This window comes from Octopus bimaculoides, chromosome 13, assembly GCF_046866305.1.
Source record: "Octopus bimaculoides isolate indiv1 chromosome 13, ASM4686630v1, whole genome shotgun sequence".
Taxonomy (NCBI): domain Eukaryota; kingdom Metazoa; phylum Mollusca; class Cephalopoda; order Octopoda; family Octopodidae; genus Octopus; species Octopus bimaculoides.
Genome location: NC_142940.1, coordinates 44034296 through 44056283, shown reverse-complemented (window position 1 = coordinate 44056283; position 21988 = coordinate 44034296). Strand labels below are relative to the sequence as shown.

The following is a 21988-nucleotide window of genomic DNA, read 5'->3' as shown; positions in this document are numbered from 1 at the left end:
TAATTAATTTATAACCTAACCTCTTTCTTTAGCACGCTTATTATTATACATTTAACTCATCAGCACGATAATACATTGTAGTCTAAGATCGACAACTGCTGGTTTCCCGGTTTCTCTGGTGTATGTATTTCTCTCTGGATGGGATGCCAGTCCATTACAAGATTACTTATTTTTACTAGCTGAATGGACTGGAGTAACGTAAAATGAAGTGTTTTGCTCAAGAACACAATACATTGCCCGATCCAGAAATTGAAACCACAATTTTACGAACATGAGTCCAACACCCTAACCACTACGCCTTGTACCTCCACAAAGACTGACAACTGGTTAACAAATATTTGTATATTTGTTTATGTTTAACATCCACTTGTCTATACTGGCATTGGTTGGATGGGTGCTTACTTGAAGCAGTATTTTTACATCTGGATGCTCTTCCTGTCACTAACTCTTTCCTGCTTTACAAATACAAGAGTTTTTATTCCATTACTTTGAAATTATGTTATGTACACCAAAACGTAAATACAACAACACCATTTTCTTTTTTTCTTCTTCTCTCATGTGCCAAAAGGAAATGCCAACCTTCACACACACACACACACAAGGATAAAGACCCCCTTCAGTCATGAATGACCATGGGATTACATCTAGAAAGTTACCCTCAGGGGTAAAGGTCCGGTTGTTTATGGAAGACCAGTAGTTACCCATGAATACCAGCCTCCTTCTCCACACCACCAATGTTATCCAAGGGAAAGGCAGAGGTCAATACAGCTTGGCACCAGTGAGGCCGCAACTCATTTCAACAGCTGAGTGAACTGGAGCAACATGAAATAAAGCGTCTTGCTCAAGAACACAACACATAGTCCAGTCTGAGAATCAAACTCACTACCTCATGATTGTGAGGCTGACACTCTAATCACTGAGCCATAGTGGTAAGTATCAACACCTATCATGTGGGAGACCAGGGTTCAATTCCCCACTGGGGAGGTTAATACACACACACATATACACATCAAGCTCTCATACAGTTTCTGTCCAATCTCACTCATATGACACTGGTCAGCCTAGGGATGGAGTAAAAGACAGTGGGACTAGACCTTAGACCAATATGACACTTGAAAAAAATGTATAAAAGTTTGTAAAGCAACAGATGTTTATTTTTCCAAATTTGAAGTATATTCTTATATTGTTTTATGGGTTCCACTCACTGAGCTGTGGCCATGCTGGGATTTCACCCTTAAAGTATGTGCATACACATATATGTGCAGTGTGTGTGATCATTGTTATGATATCATCCAATATTCCTTGCTAGTATGGGTCAGATGAAACTTACTGAAAAACCATTTCTATGGCTCAACGATTTTCTTGTGGGCACATGGTCTTCCCACTTGTTTCCCCTAGTCCTTTAAAGCAATGAAAAACTCAATGGCTGGAGATGCCTTCACAGCAGATTATAAACAAAGACATCATCCCTTAAGCAGTGATATTGTTTTTACACAGCATGGAAACAACATCAAGACAATGGAAAGTCTCTCTCTTTCTCTCTTACACACACACAACAAACACACGCTATAGGAAACCCATTGCATGAGAGTAGGCATGTAGCTTCTTGATAGCAAGAAACCTTCTGGCACACAGAAACATCATTAAGGTTCTTACCTGAATCGGTAGCTATAACAGTGAGTCTATAGGTAGATTGAACTTCTCGATCAAGTTTTCGACTAGCAGTTATTTCCCCTGAGCTTGAATTTATATGAAAAATATTTCGGTCACCATCACGAAAAGCATACGTTATCCGGCTGTACAGATGTGAATCATCATCTCTTGCTGACAATATACTAACATGGACGGGCAACTTCTCCATATTCTCTTGGACATAAGCTAGAAAAGGTGAGTCAACAAATACTGGAGCATTATCGTTAATGTCAACTATGGAGATATAAACGGCTGCCGTGTCATTACGGGCTTCGACCCCGTTATCTTCACATTGAATGATAATGTGGTAAGACTTCTTCCGTTCGTAATCCAATTGTTTCTGTATTCGCAACAAACCACTGCTCTGATCAAGACTGAAATCTTGGTTATCATCGCCTTCAATGATAAAGTACCTAAACAAGAAGAGGAGATTGAATCAAATTAATAAATAGAAGTGGTGAATGGGTGAAGGAGTTGTTTGATGTTTTTGTCGGTAAAGATCAGGAATTATATAATTTACTGTTGCTTCATCAATCAACTACATAAGAGAAACACAATGCTAAAACATGAAAGGTGGTGGTGGTGGTGGTGTTGATGATGGGGCTGCTAGTGATATTAGTGCAAATTTTTGTTTGTTTATTTATTTCTTCGATTAGCACTGCAATAATCAATACGTTTGATTTTAAATAAAACTAGAAATAGGTATTAGAAGAGACGATGATGATTTTTTAATTTTATTTTTATAATCTTAATAATAATACTATTTTATAATTTTTTTATAATCTTAATAATAATAATAATAATAATAATAATGATGAGAAGAAGAGAGTTAAACAACAACAGCATTATATGTCAACAAAACAATATTGAAAAGTTCCTGAATGTTGCCATTGAAACAAATTACTGAAGAATTTTTAAAAGATAATCTTACCACCCTACCCACCCCTACCACCCACACATTACCATCTGAGCTCAATTGATTTTGTTAATATCTGTTCTGAAATGTTTGAGTTTAGTTAGTGGAAAAGCTTTACGAAATCTGTTCTACTTAATAAACTAAAGCTATAACAGCAGCAAATCGTTATTGAGGACGGCACTAAGTCAATGTAGTAGAGAGTACATAATGGCTGCACATCACAGAAGAAGGAGATTGTGGAGTATCATCATCTTCATCACTATTGTTTTAGACCCGTTTTCCATGTTGGTATAAGTTGGATGAGTCGTTATAGTCTAAGCTGGTACTTAGTTAAAGAGTTACTATGGCCCACCTAGGCAGATTAAAGGATCAGGTGTCACTCATACTTTTTATTTCTGCTATGGCTTCTATTGTGGAGGCGCAATGGCCCAGTGGTTAGGGCAGTGGACTTGCGGTCATAGGATCGCGGTTTTGATTCCCAGACCGGGCGTTGTGTGTGTTTATTGAGCGAAAACACCTAAAGCTCCACGAGGCTCCGGCAGGGGATGGTGGCAAACCCTGCTGTACTCTTCCACCACAACTTTCTCTCACTCTTACTTCCTGTTTCTGTTGTGCCTGTAATTCAAAGGGTCAGCCTTGTCACACTGTGTCATGCTGAATATCCCCGAGAATTACGTTAAGGGTACACGTGTCTGTGGAGTCCTCAGCCACTTGCACATTAATTTCACGAGCAGGCTGTTTCCGTTGATCGGATCAACTGGAACCCTCGACGTCGTAAGCAACAGAGTGCCAACAACATGGCTTCTATGGATTGATGTTTTTCCTAATTCAAAGAGTTAACATCATCATCCTTCAATGTTAGTCTTCCATGCTGGCCATGTCCGTCAGGAAAGGCAAAAGGGGTCTTTGGACTATGGTGTCTTTCCTCATTCATAAAGCACTTTACAGAATGTAGAAGGTGCCGTCTACTATGGATCTACCACTAGACAGCCGTCATATCCTCAAGACAAGGCAACAGTGTTCTCTTAACAATACACGGTGTCTGCTTAGTCATCACCAGAATATACTAGGTCACTTTTATCATGGCAGTACCACTACAAAAGTTGCATTGTCTTCAACAAAACAAGACAAAAGTGTCCTCTGGATCCTAGGTTGCTTTTGCTTATTCATCGCCATCTAGAACCATGGTGCTACCATTAAAAAGATAAGATTAAAGAGTCCTCCTGGATCTACACTGTATGGGAAAAAACTGATACAAATGAGATGGTTTCCATAAGAACAGGTTCTGGATACTTTTTGACTGCTAATTACTCAACCATAAAGTAAAGGTTGAAAGTCGTTTCATATCAATCAGCTAAATTAGAGCAAGAATAATTACATGCTCTGTTCATTGATGCACACAACACAATGGCTATATTAATAAGAGTTGAACTGGTGACCATGTGATCAGTACTGCACTACCTGAATCCCACAACCACACATAATTATAAGGTACATGTATAATGTGTGCATCTCTGTTCATAAGTTACACAGACACATAGACTTCTTTTTCTTCTCCACGTGTAGCAACTGAGATATGTTTCACAATGCTGCACCTGATATCTCTGTCCCCTTTTGGCTTTGAAACATCCTGAATTTCATGTGTGTTTCTGCCAATAATATCAATGTAGTTGGAAGGATCTTTGTCCTCTGTTAGGATGTGGAAGACTCCAAAATATCACATCTCATATGGCCTGTTGGTCAACTTAATAGCAGTGGCCAGTAAGGCCCTCACCCTACATTGAGCAACAATGAGAGATAGACAAATTATGACATTTGCTTATTCAACAAAGCTAAAATAAATGAATTACTTTAACTTCTCATCCCCTAGCATAAAACTTAATTGAAACCCCATTCAATTGAAGGGGATCTGAGTCACATGAGCTGCATGGTAACCTCACTATTGATGGCTCCATGAAAAAAAAAAAAGCAACCACTACACTTTGTAAAGTGGAAAAATGCACCCACTATACTTCAGTGTTAGGAAGAACATCCAGCTGTAGAAACCAAGCCAAAGCAGACACTGGAACTGGATGCAGTCATAAATCCTGTCAAAGCACTAAAATAATGTCAAACCTTCAAAATTATGTCAGCAGGAAAGATGGACATTAAAAGAAAATGGTAATGATGAAGATGATACTTTCTAATTTAAAAAATAAAGCTAAGAAACAGTAAAATTTAAGCAATACTCACCGAACCATACCATTCAGACCTATGTCAAGATCTGTAGCGGTGACCCGCAATAAAATAGTACCAACAGGCTTGCTTTCACTTATGTTTGCTTGATATTGCTTTGGGAAGAACACTGGATTGTTATCATTTTCGTCTTTTACATGGACAACAATGTCAATTGTGGACGATAACATGGGTGTCCCTCCATCTGTTGCCTTGATAGTCAAATAGTAAGTATCTCGAGACTCTCTGTCCAAAGATGACATCAATCTTAAGCTTCCGTCATCTGGTCTAATAGAGAATGGACCAGTAGAAGCAGTGATGGAGTATTTGATGTTCTGATTGGGCCCATCATCATCATCGTCTATTGCTTTAATGTTGTACACAATAGTATTAATTGGAGCGTTTTCTTCCACCCATATTTCAGTTGGCGACGTAAATCTTGGGGCACAGTCATTTACATCAGATACTATAATTGTCACCTGAAATAGGCAAAAAATAGAAACCAAGGGATATTATTAAGGGTCCGAAACTGAAACAATGTGGTAAAATTATTTACTTGGTCCCTAAATGTAGGTGCAGGTATGGCTGTGTGGTTAGAGAGTTTATTTCCCTATCACATAAAGTAAAGTTACCTTCTCAAGTCATGCTGACTCATAAGGGTTGGTTTCCCGGTTTCCTTGGCATATATATTCCCCACCTGGGTGGGACACCGGTCCATCACAGGATTACTCATTTTTGCCAGCTGAGTGGACTGGAACAGCGTGAAATGAAGTTTTGCTCAAGAGCACCACACATCGTCCAGTCCAGGAATCAAAACCACAATCTTATGATCATGAGTCCAACACCCGAAATACTAAGCCATGTGCCTACCAAGTGGTTTTGCATGGCTCTTTGTGCAAGTATATTCTACTATAATGCTGGACCAACTGAAGTCTTGTGAGTTGATTTCACAGAAGGAAACTGAAAGGAGCATCATGTATATGTGCATGTGTGTGAGAGTGCATTGTGTATGTGTGTCCATTTGTTTGTTTATATTTGTGTTACTCCAAAAATTTCTGAACAACAAGCAGTGACATAACTGTCATTTCTTCTGTTAACAAATAATCCACTTGCTTCATGTGAAAGAAGAGATCCATTACTTAAAAAGTAAGGGATAGTGCCAGGAAGGGCATCTGGCTGTTACACAATACCTAAATAATATACAATGTCTAACTCATGCTGGCATAGAAAAATGGATGTAAAAATGAACTAAATAATTGATTCAGTTTTAAAAACAATGACTACATAGAACATAACTCTAAATCTAGGAATATATAGTAATAATCCTTTCTACTACAGGCACAAGCCTTGAAATTTTGGGGGAGGAGGCTAATTGATTACATTGAGCCCAGTGTGTAACTTGTACTTCTTTCACCAACGCCGAAAGAATGAAAGGTGATGTCGACCATGGCAGATTTTGAACTCAGAATGTAAAGACAGATGAAATGTCATTAAGCATTCAGCCCGGCATGATAATGATTCTGTTAGCTCACTGCCTAAACAGAAATAATAATAATTCTTTCAAATTTTGGCACAAGGCCAGTAATTTGAGAGGAAAAGCATGTCAATTATATTGACATCAATGTGTTCAACCGGTAGTTATTTAATCGAACCTTTAAGCATGAAAGGCCAAGTCAGCCTTGACAGAATTTGAACTTAGAACATAAAGACAGACAAAATGCCGCTAAGCATTTTTGCCCTGCATGCTAACAATTCTGCCAGTTCGCCACCTTATATCATCATCATCATTATTATTATTATCAATAATAATAATTTTGAATAATTCACCTTTGGAAACAAACCTTATTCAGGGACCTTTTGAGTGGGATGGGCTACTCGACCTGAAGAAAATTCTAACTGGGCCCCCACCTGTGAGGTCATGCATTGTTTATCTTGATATGAGATCACCATGTTGTGCACATATGGTTGTGATGCATGTGCCTGGTGTACCCTTATCAGACGGGTAGTCATGATGGGTATATTGGGCTTCGTATATTTTACCCCAGTGTTACTTTGATGGCATGCACTGCTCTCTCACTCAATAATAATAATAATAATAAGAAGAAGAATGCTGAAAACTTGTGGATACCTAACGCTACAAGTAGTAACCCACTAACCACATAATTCCTATTGGAATAACACCGAACCTGAGCCAGACCAAAATAATAATAATAATGATAATAATAGAAGTACAAGCCACAAGAAGAAGAGATTGCATGAATGCTGGCAATGAAGAAAATAACTGTCATTCAATAGTTGTAAGGGTACTGGGAGCATTAACAATCAGGTTTGAGAATTTTGTTGGAGAAATTGCGATTGGCATGAGGGTAGAAGATGCTCAGAAAACTGCTGTATTGGGGACAGCAAGGATTTTGAGATTGGTACTTGGATGTTAAGTATCATGGAAGAAGACACTGTGATACTCTTGACAACAACAGATTGCTGTCTGTTCCTACAAAATTAGTTGGAGCAAGTGAAATTGAGAGCTCTGAGAAGTGAAATGTACTGTACATGAAGGAAAAAAATGCTTTCTAATTGATGTATCAATACCAGCAGATGGCAACGTTTCCCTAAAAAAAATGGAGAAACTTTCAAAATACAAAGACCTGGAAATAGAGGTAACTCGAATGTGGAATCTAAAAACAGAAACAATTCCTATCATAGTAGGTGCCTTAGGTATAATAAAAAAATATTCAGACAAATACATAACAAAAACACCAGGACTTACAAATATATATAGCATACAGAAAATTGCACTACTGGGCACTGCACACATCCTACGCAAAACACTTTCAATACAGTAACCATAAGAGCATCACAGCAAACCACAGCACATACCCAAGGCGCACAGAGCTGCGCTCGGTAGTGAAGTGAAAGCACGTTATAAAAATAAAACTACTGAACAATAATAACAATAATAATAATAGTGAAGGACTCTCCTGTCAAAGATGGTGTGTGAGTGTTCAGCTTTTTTGCTGAACAACCTGTACAAATGATTTGTTTACAGTGATCAAATGCATGTGCTGTACATTAGCTCTCTTTCTCCATCAAATCAATGTTGCCTGAACAAGTGCACGGTGTACCATTAGATGAAGTATTTTGCTCGAGAAACACAATGCACCACCTGGTCTAGGAACTGAAACTGTAAGTTTGCAATTATGACTGCAACATTCTAACCACTAGGCTATGCACCTTCATACAATAATAATAGTGATGATAATAACAATCTATTGATGATTTACTTTACCAATGTCTTGAATAAAACCAATTTTCTGTAGACTGTAGAATTTCAACACCCGTTAAAAAAAAATAAGGTCAGTTTGGTAACATCAAATAAGGATTAGCTGATCGATTGCAATAATATAAGGATTAGAGTATCTATTGCAGTAACAGGGATTAGTGTATTTATTGCAGTAATAGTTAAGGAATAAGATGGATATTGGTCATGTTCTTAAGAATGGTTGATTTGTAGGAATCATCTTAGTTCGAAAAAAATCAATCAAAAATAAGATCTTTGCTTTCCAGCTGTTGTTTTGTTTATCAATTTTATTATTGGAGAAAATATAATGGTAATCTTCATATTAATATTCTTGTAATATGGAATGTATTGAAGTCACCAGGGCAATGGTTGGGTGATAAAATACAGAATCTTAGGAATAGTCTACCATTAAATCTTATTTTCTTTTGATTTAGAAATTCCCGTGTTATTTTTCAGAAAGCATCAAGTCTGGCATGGTGAATGAAATGAAGGAAGTAAACAACAAGTTCCATTTTGCAGAAGATTTAAGAATTGGTATAAATTCATACTTTATACTTTTCTTAGATTAGATGAGAGAGAGAGAGAGAGAGAGAGAGAGGTTTTAATTTCTAGCTAATCAATGAAAACTTTTTTAAATACCAAATACTTTCGGATTTACTCAGTGTGATCAGAGTTGTAGACATGGCTGTATAGTTAAATAGTTTGCTTCACAACCATATGGCTTCAAGTTCAATCTCACTGAATGGTGCATGATGCTAGTAGATTCTATTTTGACTTGAGGGCAACTGCAATGACTTGTAAGTGGATTCAATAAACAAAAACTATGAAGAAGCCTGTGGTGCACACACACACACACAGAGATAGGTATAATATATCCAGGCGGGTACCGTTCAAGCACTCAATTATAATCAAAGTTATGGCTAACTGCATTGAGTGGTAAGCAGCACCTAGGATTATTTGAGGCAAGCAATCCCAATGGATTTCATCCGATAGATAAATGATGGGTTTGCTTCACTGGATCATAAATAGTTTACCAAGTGTACATCCAAGGCAGTTACAATGAATATGGAGATTAATATATCTGCATATTTAACTAAATTAAATTTAAATAAAAAAATTATGCAGATGTATTCATCTCCGTATTCCTTGTAACTGCCATATATATATATGAAGCTGAATGTCCAAAGAGAATCAAGTCTACAAAGCTATCATATTTTGGGCTTTTAATACACCATGAATCATTGCCTAAGACCATCTTGATAGGAAGTGTGGAGGGTAGAGACAGCAAAGATGTTTGTGAACTGACATCAGAGAATGGATTGGAAGCAAGGGCTTATTGTATATATGCAGTACAACACATAAGGAACTTAAAAAATTTGGCAAGTTGAGCCTTAAATTCAGAGAGGGGACCTGATTGATGGTTGATGTGCGTGTGCATGGGAGAGTGTGCGTGTTGGTATCTCACCACTTGACAAACAGTATTGGTTTGTTTATGTATCCACAAATTAGCAGTTCAGCAAAAAAATTGGGGACTGATAAAATAAGTACCACAACTAAACCCCTAAAGGCAGTGTCCCAGTAAAGCCAAAGTCCAACGACTAAAACGAGCCAAAGAGAATTAAAAGAATGAATCAAATATATTCATATTACATATCACATTTTTTTTCATACAAATGAAGAATAAAAATCACACTAACCTGGGCAAGGGCAGAGTGGCGTTGCCAAACAGGGAATACTGTATCCATGGCAGTAATAGTCAAAGAATAAGATGGATATTGTTCACGGTCCAAAGTATGGTTTACAGAAATTATACCAGTCTGGGGATCAATAATAAAATGAGCATCCTGGTTCCCACCTGTGATTTTGTAGATCAATTTACTATTGATTCCTAAAATAGAGAAGAATAAAAGAAATGGTAATCGTTAATTCAAATTTACCAAAAACGAATAATACATAGTTTTAATTGAAGTCACATGACTCAATTGGTAACCCCACCAAAACAGACATCAACATTTTCATAATCTATGCAATGAGAAAAATTATATTAAAACCTTTAACATTTAAACTGGCTACATCCAGTCAAAATAGTCTACCTGTTTTATATATTCAAACTGGCCACATCCAGTCAAAATATTCTACCTGTTTATATGTTCAATCTGGCCAAATCCAGCCTCCCACATCTTCCTTACAATGTCATTTTAAAAATAAACAATCATGTAGTCAAAATCTCAAAGCTATATGATTAGTTCAAAACAATGTGAATAAATATTACATTTGACAGAATGTTTAATGGACCTAGTACTTTTTTCTTTTTTAATCAGGAAAGAATGCAGTGCCCACAACACTTCAGAGGGTCTCCAAGACTGACAGGAAGGAGGGAAGAAGGAAGTTATTCTCAAACTGGAAACCAGGTTTGAATGCTTGCAACAGTGTGTTTGTGTGTGTGTGTGTGTGTGTGTGTGTGTGCCTCTCTCTTAAGTTGGAATGAGCTGATTGGGTGCAGTTGTTCAGAAGCTGGCAGTTTGACTGGACATTCAGCCTGTTTTGGGGACAATACATTTTAGTACTGGAGGCAAACAAACCTACACACATGCATGCATGTGCAGAAATATGGTGATGTGGGGGTGGAGACCGGGGGAAGAGAGGGAGGAAGAGAGCAACATTAAAACATTAGATGTCAAATAAGTCAACATTCAATCAGTAATGCCAAAATACTCCTCTAAAATTGCTTAAACTACCTGGTGTTGGTGATGTTAAATCAGGTAATGGATGGAATAAGTCTACCAACCAAGTAGGCCATGGTGGGATTTGAACTCAGTAGAAGACACTTGCCCAAGGTGCCATTCAGTGGGATTGAACCTGAAACCATGCGAATAGGAAGCGAACATCTTACCCACACAGCCATACCTGCACCAATGTGAAAATGGCTTGTACATACATATTTTATTAATAAGACTAAAATTTGCTTCCACATTGAAAATTCAACATTCATATAAAAGTTAATTCTAGACAGTCTGAACAGGAAATAAGATTACAGTGTTTTGTTGATTGCGGGCAGGTATAGCCAATACTCACAAGTGAATATGACCTGGTAGCTTGAAACATGGTTATGATAATTGTTTTAGGTGCCTGTGTAGTTGCAAGAAGACACGGATGATAACAATGGTGGCTGGCACCACCGCCACTGCTGCCACCACCACCATCACCACCTCCTCCTCATTTATGCCATCCTTGAGTAAGTGCATCAGTGCATCATCTATGATATGACAACTGCAAAGGGGAGATGACTCCACCAATACTAAGCTGGTACTCATGTTTCATCTAAGTAGACTGGAACAACGTGAACTGAAGTGTCTTGTTCCAATCTTGACCATCACAATTGTTTTCAAGAATATTTAAGACTGACTGGCCTTCGTGCAGGTGACACGTAAAAGCACCCACTACACTCTCTGAGTGGTTGGCGTTAGGAAGGGCATCCAGCTGTAGAAACTCTGCCAAATTAGATTGGAGCCTGGTGTTGCCATCTGGTTTCACCAGTCCTCAGTCAAATCGTCCAACCCATGCTAGCATGGAAAGTGGACGTTAAACGATGATGATGATGATGATGATGATGACTTAAACTACCTTTTCAATGTGTTTATTCTTCTAGAGTGTAATTGGAGGGAAATTTAGCTGCCATTTCTAGCATAGAGGTGTTTTTATTCCTATTGTGAACCAGGTGGTATTGAATTCAGTCCCACTGTGTGGCATCTTGAGCAAGTGTCTTTTTACTGTAGCTGGAGACTAACTCAAGAAGATGCAAAAGAATGGAAATGCAAGAATCATGAAACACATTTATCTTGAGAGAGAGGAGGGGAATAGTGAGAGAAAGAAAGAGAGGGAGGGGAGAAAGGAGAGAGTTGGTATTTTCTTCTGACAAATTGAAATTACTCATTCTGATTGAAATTCTTAAATTTGTGACAAACAAACAAAAAAAAAAAGAAAAAAAGAAAGAAGAGAAGAAGAAGCAATATTAATATCAGATGTTGGCATACAATTGCCAGAACTCAAAACATTTGTATTGAACGAAATCATCGCGATTGTATTGAGAATGTAATATTGATCTTGCACTCGACCACATCCGCAGAAATGGTTCTACATGTAACAAAGTGACTTCCACACAATTTAATATCATCACCAGATGCTGCGCTATCTTTGAAGCGATGTTAGTATTAAAATTTGAAGGAATTATTTCTTTGCAATGCTTTAGTGCAAAGAAAATTAGTTTATCAGTAAATATAGAATTAGCAGTTTTTGTTATCAACGAAACTTTCCGTTTTCTTATTTGCAGTGAAAGAAGCACTGCAACTCTCTCTTAAAATTTATGAAATTTTTAATCCGGTAAATGACACGCTTTCAAATTATTATAGAATCAGAATGTCATTTTACTTTATGGGAAACTGTCATAGTTGTTTGTATAATTTTACAAAATAAAAACAGAAGTAAACACTTAGTTGCCTTTTGTAAGTCAACAACAGATAATTGCTCGTCATGGCCACAACAAAAGCTGTTGAAAAACACATCTATCTTCAAATTGGTCTCTATTATTGCAGATGTTATAATACCCAGTGAGGAATAATGCTAGACAGCCAGATGTTGTCTGACACAAACAAATAATAACAGCAATAACAATAATAATAATCATCATTATTTTGTTTTTGTAGAATGCTGGAAATGAATGACTATTTAATAATTGTACAATGCCAAGACAAAGAAACACACATCCACTCACACATATATACAAACAAACACACACACACACATACATACAATGGGCTTCTTTCAGTTTCCATTTAGCAAATCCACTCACAAAGCTTTGGTAAACTCAGGGCTATGGTAGAAAATACTTATGAGGTAACACATAGTGGGACTGAACCCGAAATCATGTGGCTTGGAAGGATACTTGTTAACCTCACAACTATGCCTGCATCTAAGGCAATAATAATAATAATAATATCGAATGTGGAATCTAAAAACAGAAACAATTCCTATCATAGTAGGTGCCTTAGGTATAATAAAAAAAATATTCAGACAAATACATAACAAAAACACCAGGACTTACAAATATATATAACATACAGAAAATTGCACTACTGGGTACTGCACACATTCTACGCAAAACACTTTCAATACAGTAAACATAAGAGCACCACAGCAAACCACAGCACATACCCAAGGCGCACAGAGCTGCGCTCGGTAGTGAAGTGAAAGCACGTTATAAAAATAAAATTACTGAACAATAATAATAATAATAATAACAATCTTTTCTACTAAAGGCACAAGGCCTGAATTTTTGGGGGAGGAGACTAGTCAATTATATCAACCCCAGTGTTTCACAGGTACTCAATTTGTTGACCCTGAAAGGATGAAAGGCAAAGTCAACCTCGGTGGAATTTGAACTCAGAACACGAAGGCAGACGAAACACCGCAAAGCATTTCACCTGGCGTGCTAACGATTCTGCCAGCTCACCACCTTGTATAATAATAATAATAATAATATTAATAATAATGATAATAATAATCCTTTCTAGTATAGGCACAAAGCCTGCAATTTTAGGGGAAGAGGTGAGTTGATTACACTGCTCCCAATGCTTAACTGATACTTATTTCATCAACTCCAAAAGGATGGAAAGCAAAGTTGACCTCAGTGGAATTTCATAAAGATGGACAAAATGGTGCTAAGCATTTTGCCTGGTGTGCCAATGATTCTGCAATGAATAATAATTTCAGATTTTGACACAAGGTCAGCAATTTCAGGGAGGGGATGAGTCGATTACACTGACCTCAGTGTTCAATTGGTACTTATTTTATCAACCCCGAAATAATGAAAAGCAAAGTTAACCTCAGTGGCATTTGAACTCGGAATGTAAAGAACCAAAAGAAATGCTACTTAGCATGTTGTTCAGAGTGCTAATGATTCTTCTAGCATGCCACCTTAATGATGATAATAATGATCATCATCATCACAATAATAATAACAATCCTTTCTACTGGAGGCACAAGGCCTCAAATTTGTGGGGAGGGGACTAGTCAATTACACTGACTCCAGTATGCAACTGGTACTTAATTTATCAACCCCGAAAGGATGAAAGACAAAGTTGACCTCGGCAGAATTTTGACCTCAGCATTTTGTCCAGTGTGCTAACGATTCTGCCAGCTTGCCACCTTTATTATAATAATAATAATAATAATAATAATAATAATAATAATAATAATAATAATAATAATCCTTTCTACTATAAGCACAAGGCCTGAAATTTTGGGGTGGGAGCCAGTTGATTAAATTGATCTCAGTATGCAGTTGGTACTTAATTTAGTGACCCCGAAAGGATGAAAAGCAAAGCTGATCTTGGCACAATTTGAACTCAGAATGTAGCAATGGGCAAAATACCGCCAAGCATTTTGTCCAGTGTGCTAACGATTCTGCCAGCTTGCTGCTTTAATAATGATAATCATACTTACAATATTTCTTTCAATATAAAAAGAAGGGTTACAAGACATAGTAATGACCTCCCAGACGTAATATACCATTAGATAATATTTGTCAAAACTTCTTTTCAAATTATTCTTTTAGAAGAAGAAAAAAACAATAACAAAAAGAAAAAAAGAATTGATTCTCTTTTTGTATGAGCTATTAGATTGTCTGTAAACGACATATCATTTTGCAAACTACTGTATATCAAAATATGAATAGGCAATCGGCTAAAAACAATTCTGTTTGTTTTGTAATTATTGTTTTATCAGTGTGCATCGAGAATGAATTTTTTGAAGGTGAAGTATATACTGAAGATGCTGGCTGATTTAAGCAACAAGGTGGCTACTGACCAATGAAATAGAGGAGAGGAAGGAAGGAAGGAAGGTTATCAGAAATTTTCTCAGCAATTTGCTGTTCATAATGTTTGCAATATGAAAACTATGACACCTAAAAAAATACTGAATCCTTATAAGCTACTTGTGTACCAATTACAAAATATTATGTAATATAATATTGGCGTTTCCTGCTTTTGGAAGATGGTAGTTTCGGAAATATTAAGGTGGGGGGGGGGAAGAGTGTTTTAGACGAATCTATGATCAAATTTGGTTTTTAGTTTTGCCATATTTCTCTTCAGACATTTTTTTTTTCCAATTCATTGTTTTATATTTCAAGAATCAGGGTGAAGGCATGGATGAGTGGTTTAAAAAGTTCACTTCCCAATCATGTGGTTTCAGGTTCATTTCTCACTGGAGCCTTGGGAAAGCATATAGTTTCTGAAGCTCTGGGCTGACCAAAGCCTTGGGAGTTTGTTAGATGCAACCAGAAATTTGCTTGTGTGTGTGTGTGTGTGTGTGTGTGTGTGTGTATACATACATATATATATATATATATATGAGAGAGAGAGAGAGAGAGAAAAGAACAAAGGCCTGAACTTGATAGTCCTTTATTTAATCAGTTTCTGTGTTTAGTAATACTGAAACTTATATAACAGGTGAAATAAAGATCTACCAAGTACAAACCCATGTTCTTTTTTTTCATTATTGATGTGCTCTTTATACTATGTCATGTAGCCCTCATCAGACTGCTGCATAGAACCATGAGTGACCACATGGAAGTTTAATACATGGAAGTTTAATGTGATAAACAATAAGAGCCAAAACTCGAAAAGTAAAATTGCTGTGCACTGAATTCATTCTTTCCTACTAGTATGTGTGTATGATCAGCAGAAAAGCAGTAGCGTCTTTTAACATCATCAATCTTCCATATTGGCATGAGTTGGACAGTTTGACAGACTCTGACAGGTCAGAGGACTGCATCATACTCCGATGTCTGCTTTCACATTGTTTCTACAGCTGGATGCACTTCCTAAGGCCAGCCACTTTTCAGAGTGTACTGGGTGATTTTTTTTTGTGGCACCAACATTAATGAGGTTGCCGTGTGGCTTACAAAATCATGAATCTCTTCAAATGGGTGGGACTATAGCATACACGTATATACTGTAGTCCCACTCATGCAATGAAAGTATGTTCATGTCTCCTAGTCTTCATATTACATATTCATAGTGAACAAACATCACTGTCATACAAGTAATGTCATTTGTTTGCAATCTTTTGTGAAAACACGTCTAGCCATAGGAAAATCTGCTCCAACAAATTTTGCATGACCTATGCAAGCATGGAAAAGTGGACAATAAAACAATGAGGATGTTGATGTTGAAATCAACGACATACATAGAAACTCTAGACATTTGATATTAAAATTCTATATGATGGTTTCAAAGACAAGGACAAAAAACAAAAAACAAAAAAAACAAACAAACAAACAAATGAAAAAGCCACATGATACTGCTTTTATCAACCTCAAACAACAGTTTTGTTAAACCTTAATTTACACAAAATACTTTATGGCACCTTGTCAAAAGCTATCAACAAACACAAAAGTAAAGGTTATTTATATTTTTCTTATGTACTTTTCAACAAACTTCTTTTGCAACAATCTAACAAAGAATATAACATCTGTTTGTTTCAATTCTACTCTGAACTAGCTTGGGGCCATGACACTCCAATTTCTCATAATTTAATCACCCAGACACTGCTGCTCTATAAGCAAAAGCAGAACCTGGAAAAGAGATTAAATGTCATAAACAGACTTAAGATATCAAGTTGCATATTGTATGCTGCCATCGTTGTCATCATCATCATAGCCATTGTCTTCACCATCGTCATTGTTTTCATCATCATCTTCATCTTCATCACTGTCATCATTGAAGTTGTTGTTGTCGTCCAATCATCATCATATTAAATGTCCACTTTTCTATGCTTGTAAGGGACAGATAGATTTTGTTGGGGCTGATTTTTTTATAGTCAGGGTGTTCTTCCAGTTACCAGCCCTCACTTATTTCCAAGCAAGGCTAATACTCCCACATGGCCATATATGTTTTCCCAGAAGAGATCACATAAAAATGTCTGGCCATGGAGAAATATTACCTTGCTTACAAATATTGAATGATATTGTAAAAGCTAAATAAAAGAGTGGTTGCCCTTGTATACAGGCTCGTCCCTTGCAACCCTCTTCAGCTGAGCATTCCTAATCTTGTGGGCATGTAAGTGCTGGTGGTGTCATGTAAAAAGCAGCTGTGCCAGTGTTGTGTAAAAACACCCAGTACACTCTGAAAAGTGGTTGGCATTAGGAAGGATATCCAGCCATTGAAACCATGTCAAAACAGACATGGAGCTTGAACAGCCCTTCAGCTGGTCAGTTCCTGTCAAACCATCCAACCCATGCCAGCACAGAAAACAGAAGTATGATGATGATGTTGATTGTATGATGGTAATGCTTGTTTAGAACTATGACGAGAAGTCAAGGCAAGGAAACACAAACACCCACTGGATGGGATTCTTTCAGTTTCTGTCTACCAAATCCATTCACTAGGCTTTGGTCAGTATGGAGCTATAGAAGAAAACACTTGCCATGTAAGACTGAACCTGAAGTCATGTGGCTGGGAAGCAAATTGCTAAACAACACAGCCAAATGTGCACATATGTGAGTGTAAAAAAAACAAAAAGCTAATTCACTGGTATGTGAACAGAATTAACCCTTTTGATGCCAACATCCTGTTTTAAAGTGATCTAAATCATAACTTTCCTTTAAAATTTCATGTTAATTTATGTTCCAAATACTAGCTTCATGACAAAGTTATTTTATTAAATTCTTCATTATTTTAAATATTCATTGAAATAAAGGCAGTGTATTTCAACAGAAATATGGTAATGAAGAGGGTTAACCTTTTTGAGACTGCTTCTGGTTCTGACACCAACTCCTTGTTTCAAAGTGATTTAAATGATTTTAAATTAAAACCTTCCATCAAAACTTCATGTTAATTTATGTTCCAAATGCTAGCTTAACAATGACAAAGTTATTTTTACTAAATTCATTGAAATAAAGGCAGAGTGTTTTGACAGAAATATAACAAAAGTGTTAAAAACTGAATTGTATTTTTAAACAATATATCTGGGGTTGAAATCCTGAAGCTTCTGAAGAATTAAAAATTTGGTCACAACCAAAAACTTGATGTAACTCTAAATTGCCATTATCATAGAGTTGCAGAATTGTAATATGGTATAATGGGTTAAAAGAAATCCAGATTTTTATGTTTGTTATTTTTCAATGAAGTGTATTGGAAAGAGTAATAATACAAAAAAATAAGTTAAAAATTTTTTAAAGGAGCATCTGATGGTTTGGCAGTTTTAGAGTCAAGTAATTATGTTTTGGCAGTTTAACCTTTTTGATACCAATTTGCCTGAGACCAGCCCCTAGCTCTATGATAAAACTTCCTGTTTTAGAGTGATCTAAATTAACATCTTCCATCAGAATTTCATGTTAATTTATACCTCACATTACCAGCTTAGTAAGGACAAAATCATTTTACTGAATTCATCAATACTTTCAAAAATTATTGAAACAAAGGCAGTATTTCTCAACAGAAAAATGGTAACAAAAGGGTTAGGTGGCACAAGTGATTAGAACTATTGGAACCCTTGTAAAAGACGGAAGCTACCAATTTTTTTTTCTACTGCATTCCTGGAGGCTATGTATTTAACAGCTATATCCAGTGCCATATTGCAGGAAGACAAAAAAGAAAAAAGACTAAAAACAAAAATATTTCCATTAAAAAAATATTCATAGCTACTTAGTACGTTTGAGAAAAATCAATAAACTTTTTACATTAGAACTGTTTTTAAAAGACATTTCTAAATAACTATTTAGCAAACTGGTTTTATATTCTAAATGAAGACACAGATAATGTTTTGGTTTTGCAAATTAAGATATTTTTGAAAAGTACAACTTAAAGAAGCATTTCAAACTGTAAAGAGATATTAGTTGAGAATAGAGTAAACATACATCAAACATATTAAAAAAAAAAAAAAAAAAAAAAAAAAAAATGATAATAATAATAATGAGAGTGTAAGTACAGGCATGACTGTGTAGGTAAAAGAGTGCATTGAGATGTTAGCTGAGTGACTGGATTCAAAATGATAGGAAAGTGGTATGAATATGAACCAGAGGCTGTGATGGAAAATAAGAATTACAGGATTTTGTGGGGTTTTCCATTAAGACTGATCATATGATGGTGTCCAAGGATGGCCACAGCCTTTGGGCTGGAACACATAGAGGATATACTATTTAAGCAAGGATACTAGATACCAAAAGAAACAGTTTAAGGTCATAGACTTTGCAATACTATAAAATGATAGAGTGGATACCAAAGAAATTGACCAAGCTGGAGAGATGCAGAGTTTATTGAAGACTAAGACAATAATTATTACTTTGGTAACTGGTGCATTTGGCACAACTCTCAAACTGCTACCAAAGAGGCAGAAAAATATTGGGATAGAAACTTGCATTGTAAATCTGCAGGAAAAGTGCAATCCTGTATTTTGTAAGGATCCTAAGAAAGATTCATGAGTTTTGAAGAGATTTGTTGTCACCAAACCTCACATTCCTTCTAACTAATAGAGCATGTAATAATAATAATAATAATAATAATAATAATAATAATAATAATCCTTTTTTGCTATAAGCACAAAGACTCAAATTTTGGGGCAAGGAGTTAGATGATTACATCAATTCCAGGGCTCAATTAGTACTTATTTTATCAACCCTGAAACAATGAAAGGCAAAGTCGACCTTGACAGAATTTGAACTCAGAATGTAAAAAGCTGAAAGAAACACAGCTAAGCATTTCATTCAACACGCTAACGATTCTGCCAGCTCACTGCCTTAATAATAACAATAATATCTAATGAACAATAAAGCTATAATTTGGTAAATGACATATTTTTTCCCTCTGCTGGCATGGCAAGACTGGTTCAGAGAACATTTAGCTATTTTAGCAATAAATAGTTTGGTGCAAATACAGTTATAGATTAATGTACTTTCCTCACCCTGCCCCCATCATTAACCATTCAACAATGAAAACGGAATTGCACTTATTTTCAGCTCAGCTAATAAATATTTCTCTCTCTCTCTTTTTTTTTTTACTTTTTTAACCCTTGTGATACCAAAACACCTGAGACCAGCTCTAGTTACAAAATTTTTTTGTTATAAAAATATTCGTATTCAAATTAAAAATTTCCATAACAATTTTAAGTAGGATCATTTTGTTAACTTACATTCCAAACAGCAGCTGAATCATGGAATGGAAAAGTTAATTAGTTAACCAAATTCCTCAAAATTCTTGATTATTTTTCACAATTCAAATGCAGTATATTTTGTTAGAAATATGGTTATAAAATGGTCGAGGTAGGATTGGTAAAATTAACAGCATCAGATCAAATGCATTGTGATACTTACACTCCGAGTTGGAATCCTACTGAAGTTAGCTATTTTTTTTATTCCTCTAGGGTGTGTAAAATAAGCACTGCATGATTCCTAGAGTTGATTGAATTGGCTGTTTCATCCTCCAGATAGTTGTGGCTTTGCACCAAAGTTTGAAATCAATATTCCTTCATTAGGGGCAAAGAATGGCTACAGCAAGATTTGAACTGATTTTTTATGATATCTTACAACAGAATTAAGAATGAAGTAAGACTTTCTCAAGGACAGCACTTTGAGCAGTCTCTTTTGATTGGAGGTAGTTCTCATGTAATAAGAATAATATGCTAAGTTGACTATGTTCCTGCTAAAGTGGGAATCGGTTAAATGTCATCTCTGCCAGATTCCTTGCTAAAGCAGTAATGAACAATATATGCAGAAAAAGAAGATGAAATATAAAAATTAGACAACTGGTCATATTACAGCTTTGTAGTCAAATGTATTTAGGTCCTATTGTTAATGGTGTCCTTCATAGCTGCTGTTTACTTTTGTTTTTAATCGCAACAAAACAAAACAAAAAATAAAAAACAATTTCCCAATGAAATGAGCATGTGATGAACCCAGCACTTCTTGTAAATTGAGCAAAGCCTAGATTTGTTACAGTTGAGGAAATTATTGATGATATTTATTCTTCAGATGAAAAGTTTACACTTACACTGGCAATGAGAGTGATTCAGACAATCAAACTGGTGAAAGTAATAAAGAAAGTAATGATTCGAGTGAACAAATACAGTATTTGAGTGAGATAGGCATATTTCAAGTAGGATCATTTTGTTATTCTCCTGAATTTTTTTGAGATTCCGTCTATTAGTTTACCTAACAAATACAGTAGTTGAGTGGGATATGCTTATTGTTATTCTCATGAATTTTTTTTGGATTCTGCCCATTAGTTTGCCTGCAATCATTACTCTTCAGCTGTATAAGCAACTACTTATTTTTTTCCTTATCACCCCAGGTGGAGGGCAAAGTAAGACACAAGGGCCCAGGTCTGAGAGGGTTAACCCTTTCATAACCATATTTTTAGTAATATATATTGTCTTTTTCAATTAACTGAGAAAAATAATTAAGAATTTAGAGGAATTTGATAAAACAACCAGCTATTTCATTCCATGATTTCAGCTGGTATTTGGAGCATAACATTATGACCTAACAAAATTATTATGGAAGTTTTTAATTTAAATATGAATACTTTAAAACTAGAGTTTTGTTTCATAGAACCAGAGCTAGTCTCACCTGTGTTGGTATCAAAAGGGAAGAAAAAAAAATACAACTTAATTTCATGAACTAAAAATGGAATAGTAACTAAATGGTAAAGAATTCTGCACTGAAAGTTTGCCCAAACTTCATGAAAAATATAGAAAACTTGCAACAGTTAGGAAATTTTGACTCTAAGACATTTGTCAATGCTACTCAGCAACAGTTTTCTCACAGTCTGCACAAATATTTATTTAAAGGAGAACCATATGATTAGTTACCTCTG

At 35.9% G+C, this 21988-nt stretch overlaps 1 protein-coding gene across 1 annotated transcript in view; it reads right to left on the bottom strand.

Moving 5' to 3' along the window:
* Nucleotides 1–21988, bottom strand: part of LOC106882952 (cadherin-related tumor suppressor) — a 334591-nt gene that overhangs the window by 33869 nt on the left and 278734 nt on the right. Inside the window, exons 5-7 of the mRNA XM_052972443.2 lie at nucleotides 9818–10008; nucleotides 4841–5301; nucleotides 1657–2105 (exon numbers count right to left, since the gene is read on the bottom strand). Coding sequence (XP_052828403.2) covers nucleotides 1657–2105; nucleotides 4841–5301; nucleotides 9818–10008 — 1101 coding nt within the window. The remainder of the gene's footprint in view (nucleotides 1–1656; nucleotides 2106–4840; nucleotides 5302–9817; nucleotides 10009–21988) is intronic.